We start from the raw sequence: 6,779 nt of genomic DNA, 5'->3' as shown, positions 1-6,779 counted from the left end.
TGCAGCACTGTTTAAAATGAGGGATTTCTGTACTCTTCTAATAAAAGCTTTTACATGTAATTAATAATTTGCTTATATTACTATAGTGTTGGGTTAAAGTTAATTAATACAGTTTAAAAGCTGTGAATATCAGTGACTGTGTAGTGTAAATATTCAGTGTGTTTAACTCTGAGAAAATGACTGATGGTGTGGAGAAATATAGATCAGAAACACTGATACCTGTGCTGTGCTGCCACCTAGCGGCACTGCTGTATATCCACACTGTGTCAATGTTGAAGATCCATCCATCCATTTATCGATCCATCATCCATCCATCCACCCATCCATCCATCCATCCATCCCGTTGTCATTTTGTGATTACAGCCTGTTACCATGGAAACCTGCTGTCCAGCCATAGATATACACTAGATATCGCGAACGGACCCTGAGCATGCGTCAATAGCGCCGCCACATTAGTACAGTGCTCTCAGCACAAATGTCATTCAACCACACTAGTCAAGACAGTATGACAACGTGAAGATGCTGGACTTCAGCGCTGTGTACGGGTGTAGTAACGAGCAAACAAAGAAAACAAGCACAAAGGCAGAACACTTCATAGGGAACATTTCGTTTATGTTTTTATATGTTACGAACTTTGTATGTTACGAATTGATGACAATACAGTCACTTACAGCGCTGACCATAAGGGAAAGTAGCACCAACACACACTAAATACTCGGCTTATCCAGAAATCATTTCAATGGAGCGCTACCCTGTACTAAAATGGCGGCTCTATTGACGCATTTCTTCCAATGACTGTATATATACGCATTCCTTTCAATAGACAACAGCAGGGTAGGCGACATCTATTGTAAATATCCATGCTGTCCAGCAACACACTACAGTTCCCAGTGCGCATTGCGCGTGTGTTGGGTTGCCAAGCGACAGAGACAGAGATGGACGCTTCCGAGACGCAAACAGAGGAACCTTCTGTAAAAGGTGAACAAACGCTTCTAAATGCTTATTTCAGACTCGGCTTATTTGATTTGCTCATTTCAGATGTCTTTAACAGACGCGTAGAGTTATTTTCAGCGCAGTGTTCATGTAAATGTGTAGAAATGAAGGTCGAACTGCTGTAGATCAGTCTGTGTGTGCCTGATAAAGCGATATATTCAGTTAAACTCAAGCGCTGTTCACCAGTATTATTGACCCAAATGATCCACATTATGACTACATTACAGTGTAAATCAGACAGGTTAAAGAGCACAGTTAACCTGCAGTGTCCTTTACTAAACGGTGATGTCAATAAATGTGTAAACACACTGTGTGAAGTCAATATTACTGATTTGAATCAAGTTTGATGAAGTGCTTTTGTAAATGTCCTGCTGTAAATAAATAAAAACACAATTATTGATGAGTAACGTGTATTGCTGAGCACTTCAGACAGCTTTAAATGGGATTCTCCCAGTATATAGGTGTAAATAGCTGTATCTCAGCCAAACATAATGTCCTGTATCAAACCGTACTTAAAAGTATAATTATTTATTCTGCTTTCAGATAACACACATGACTGAATTTCCCATTATTGACAGATAAATCTGCTTTTGAGATCTCACACAGTGTCTGTTTAATCAAATAAATTAATCATTAAGCACAGATTTATCAATGATTATCAGCACATCAACCATGCGTTCTCACCTGTGTGTGTGTGTGTGTGTGTGTGTGTGTGTGTGTGTGTGTGTGCGGTTTGAGCTGCAGGAGTGGTGTCTGATGATGAAGAAGATGATGCTGGAGGCCCTGATGAAGAGCACAGACTGATCCCAGATCAGCATTATTACAGTTATGAAGAGCTGCGATCCAGAGCGTCCGTCACTGAACACTCACAGCTCCCACTGGACCTGCTGCAGCTCTCGTATCCAAACACACACACACACACACACACACACACACACACACACACACACACACACACACACACACACACACACACACACACACAGCTGCTGATTAATAATGTATAACATGTTTCCCTGTGTTGTTAATGCGCAGCTCAGGAGCACTAGGATGGCCAATGGTTCAATAAATCCTAATCAATATAATGTTTATTTGAAGCGTGTGCTGTGAGAAGTGTTTCTCCTTGACCCGAGTGCAGGCATGTGTTCGGCTATGAGTGCGGGCGGCGGGCGAACCTGCAGCTGCTGGATGAACACACACTGCTCTACATAGCTGGAAATCTGCTGGTGCTGCTGGACGTGAACACTAGAGGGCAGCGGTACATACGATCCTGCAGCGGCTGCGGCATCGGGGCCATCATGGTGCTGACACGCACACGCACACACACACACACACACACACACACACACACACACACACACACACACACACACACACACACACACACACACAGATAAAAGATAAAACAAAACATTGCAAAAATATCCTTCATTTTCCTTCAGCTTACTCGCTTTACTCATCAGGGGTCGCCACAGTGGAATGAACCACCAACTCATTCAATATTTTTGTTTTCGGCTAAGTCCCTTTATTATTCTGGGGTTCCCACAGTGGAATGAACCACCAACTTTGAACCACCAACTATTCCAACATATGTTTTACACAGCGGATGCCCTTCCAGCTGCAACCCATCACTGGGAAACACCCATACACTACGGCCAGTTTAGTTGATCAATTCCCCTATAGCGCATGTGTTTGGACTGTTGGGGAAAACGGAGCACCCGGAGGAAACCCACACCAACACGGGGAGAACATGCAAACTCCACACAGAAACACCAACTGACTCAAACCAGTGACCTTCTTGCTGTGAGGTGACAGTGCTAACCACTGAGCCACCGTGTCACCCCTCCTTTAACATATATATCACTTTTGTTGGATGTGGTTATGGCGTAGGCTCGATGCTCAGGCTATAGCTTGTGTTGGTTTTGTGAATCTGGCAACCTGTGTTGGTGTCGAGTCATCAGGGGAGGGGCCGGGGAAAAGTGTTTTGATTTTGGACTGCAATACCGAGCTCCACCACTGGGTGTCAGTCTGACTCACTGCACCTTCAACATTGTTAGTAAGAGCACAGCACTAGCATATTTTAGCAAGCTGCCTGTATAATCTAGAGTGTCCGTCACATGTTTTAGCAGTGTTATATCATTCTGGTGACGAGTAATAAGAGTTTAGCATGTTTCTAGCATGTTTTAGCACTTTGCTAGCATTTGTAGCATAATTTAGTGCAATGACTGCTATCATTCATTACATATATGGCAAGAATGTTCCAGGAAAGTGTGGCACACCAGTAGCATGTTTTAGCATAATTGAGTACACAAACTGCTAGCTAGCATGTTTTATTTCATATGATTTAGTGCATTGGCTGCTAGCATGTTTTGACTTGACATAGCACACTGATTGTTTACATCTTTATGAATGTTTGTATGCTTTACCACACTGACACACTGCTACGGTCTCTTATACCTATTGCTAGCACAATGATAGCATGTTTCTGCATGTTTTACTGTACTGCTAGCATTATTAAGTGTTATTTAGCACTCTGATTTGCTATATATTATGAATGTTGCTAGCACAATTTAGCACACTGATTGGTAGCATGATGACTTCTTACATGTTTTAGAAATTTATTAAAAAAATCCTAGTAGTCAGTGCCATGTTTTAGGTCACGTTAGCTCAACAATAGCATGTTTTAGCATGATTTACCACTCTGACTCTTATAGTGCTTTATGAATGTAGCTTACATGTTTTAGCATTGTTTAGCATACTAATTGTTAGCATGTTTTTAAATGTTATTAGCATGTTTTAGCTCTATTTTACGCACTTACTGCTAGCATGTTTCAGGAATATTGGTAGCATGTTTTTGAGCATGATTACTCACTGAATAAGCATGTTTTATGAATGGGTCTAGCATGTTTTAGCATAATTTAGCACACTGACTCGTAGCATGTTTTCACATGATTTAGCACAGTGACTGTTAGCATGTTTTATTAATGCTTCTAGCATGTTTAGCTTGATTTAGCACACTGTTAATATGCTTTATGAACGCTTCTAACATGTTTAGCTTGATTTAGCACACTGACTGTTAGCATGTTTTATGAACGTTTCTAGCATGTTTTAGCATGATTTAGCACACTGACTGTTAGCATGATTTATGAACGCTTCTAGCATGTTATAGCTTGATTTAGCACACTGACTGTTAGCATGTTTTATGAATGTTTCTAGCATGTTTAGCATGATTTAGTACACTGACTCTTAGTAAGGTTTAGCATGATTTAGTACACTGACCGTTAGCATGTTTTATGAATGTTTCTAGCATGTTTTGATATGATTTAGCACACTGTCCGTTACCATGTTTTATGATCGTTTTTAGCATGTTTTAGCTTGATTTAGCACACTGTCCGTAAGCATGTTTTATGAACACTTCTAGCATGTTTCAGCTTGATTTAGCACACTGTCTGTTAGCATGTTTTATAATCGTTTCTAGCATGTTTTAGCATGATTTAGCACACTGACTGTTAGCATGTTTTATATATACTTCTAGCATGTTTTAGCATGATTTACCACTCTGACTCTTATAGTGCTTTATGAATGTAGCTTACATGTTTTAGCATTGTTTAGCATACTAATTGTTAGCATGTTTTTAAATGTTATTAGCATGTTTTAGCTCTATTTTACGCACTTACTGCTAGCATGTTTCAGGAATATTGGTAGCATGTTTTTGAGCATGATTACTCACTGAATAAGCATGTTTTATGAATGGGTCTAGCATGTTTTAGCATAATTTAGCACACTGACTCGTAGCATGTTTTCACATGATTTAGCACAGTGACTGTTAGCATGTTTTATTAATGCTTCTAGCATGTTTAGCTTGATTTAGCACACTGTTAATATGCTTTATGAACGCTTCTAACATGTTTAGCTTGATTTAGCACACTGACTGTTAGCATGTTTTATGAACGTTTCTAGCATGTTTTAGCATGATTTAGCACACTGACTGTTAGCATGATTTATGAACGCTTCTAGCATGTTATAGCTTGATTTAGCACACTGACTGTTAGCATGTTTTATGAATGTTTCTAGCATGTTTAGCATGATTTAGTACACTGACTCTTAGTAAGGTTTAGCATGATTTAGTACACTGACCGTTAGCATGTTTTATGAATGTTTCTAGCATGTTTTGATATGATTTAGCACACTGTCCGTTACCATGTTTTATGATCGTTTTTAGCATGTTTTAGCTTGATTTAGCACACTGTCCGTAAGCATGTTTTATGAACACTTCTAGCATGTTTCAGCTTGATTTAGCACACTGTCTGTTAGCATGTTTTATAATCGTTTCTAGCATGTTTTAGCATGATTTAGCACACTGACTGTTAGCATGTTTTATATATACTTCTAGCAAGTTTTAGCTTGATTTAGCACACTGTCCGTTAGCATGTTTTATGATCGTTTCTAGCATGTTTTAGCATGATTTAACACACTGACTGTTAGCATGTTTTACGAATGTTTCTAGCATGTTTTAGCATGATTTAGCACTGAATATTAGCATGTTTTATGAACGTTTCTAGAATGTTTTAGCATGATTCAGCTCATTGACGGTTAGCATGTTTTAGCACACTGACTATTAGCATGTTTTATGAACGTTTATAGCATATTTTAGCATGATTCAGCACACTGACTGTTAGCATGTTGTTAGCATGTTTTAGCAGTGGCCTGACCTGTGGTTTCCCACTCCTCAGACTCACCCCAGCAGGCAGTATTTTGCGGTGGCAGAGAAGGGCCGTCAGCCGAACATCATCATATATGAGTATCCGTCACTGCGGCCCTACAGGATCCTCAGAGGTGCAGATCAGCCAGATGAGTGTGTGTGTGTGTGTGAGATATGTTCGTGCTGTGGTGTGTGTGTGAGATATGATTGTGCTGTGGTGTGTGTGTGAGAAATGTTTGTGCTGTGGTGTGTCTGTGTGTGATATATGATATGTGTGTATGTGTGTGTGTTTAAAGTGGCATTTTAGGGGCCATATATAAGAAGGCTCAACCTCCTTTAGTAGACTTCGCTATTTACTCCTACAGCTGTGTGTGTGTGTGTGTGTGTGTGTGTGTGTGTGTGTGTGTATGTGTGTGTGTCTTGAAGGTGGCACAGGCGTCGCCTACAGCTGTGTGTGCTTCAGTGCTGACGGGTCTCTGCTGGCCAGTGTGGGCTCTGCTCCAGATTACACACTCACGCTGTGGGACTGGAGGAGTGAGCGCGCCACACTACGGAAGAAAGCGTTCTCTCAGGACGTACACAGGGTCAGTTTCTGTGCTGACGGCACCGGGCAGCTCACCACATGCGGATCCGGACACATCAGGTCTTACACTCAACACACACACAGTCATACTGTACACTTTATACACCAGTTAACACGGGTGGCAATGTGGCTCAGTGGTTAGCACTGTGGCCTCACAGCAAGAAGGTCACTGGTTTGAGTGCCAGCTGGATCAGTTGGGTTTTCTTTTCCTTTAGCTTAGTCCCTTATTCAACAGGGGTCGCAACAGTGGCATGAACCGCCAACTATTCCAGCATATGTTTTACATAGCGGAGACCCTTCCAGCCACAACCGAGTACTGGGAAACACCCATACACACATTGTAAACATTAAATAAAAGTTAAAAAGAGATTATTATTTCACATATTAAGGTTTTAGTTATGATAATCCCAAAATAATTCAGCAGAAATCCAGATTTTTAGCTAAATTCTGTGCAGAAATAGCAAAAAATGTCTGCAGATTCAATCTAGCCCTACATATAGC

The 6,779-nt window shown here is 40.6% G+C and overlaps 1 protein-coding gene across 1 annotated transcript in view; it reads left to right on the top strand.

Moving 5' to 3' along the window:
* Positions 1–410: 410 nt before the first annotated feature.
* The window catches only part of LOC130247195 (cilia- and flagella-associated protein 44), a 21,359-nt gene continuing 14,990 nt past the window's right edge, over positions 411–6,779 (top strand). Inside the window, exons 1-5 of the mRNA XM_056480401.1 lie at positions 411–978; positions 1,738–1,891; positions 2,132–2,294; positions 5,727–5,829; positions 6,122–6,338. Coding sequence (XP_056336376.1) covers positions 861–978; positions 1,738–1,891; positions 2,132–2,294; positions 5,727–5,829; positions 6,122–6,338 — 755 coding nt within the window. The 5' untranslated portion in view covers positions 411–860. The remainder of the gene's footprint in view (positions 979–1,737; positions 1,892–2,131; positions 2,295–5,726; positions 5,830–6,121; positions 6,339–6,779) is intronic.

Source organism: Danio aesculapii, chromosome 19, assembly GCF_903798145.1.
Source record: "Danio aesculapii chromosome 19, fDanAes4.1, whole genome shotgun sequence".
Classification (NCBI taxonomy): Eukaryota; Metazoa; Chordata; class Actinopteri; order Cypriniformes; family Danionidae; genus Danio; species Danio aesculapii.
The sequence above is the reverse complement of the archived record's forward strand: the minus strand, read 5'-3'. Positions and strand labels throughout refer to the sequence as shown.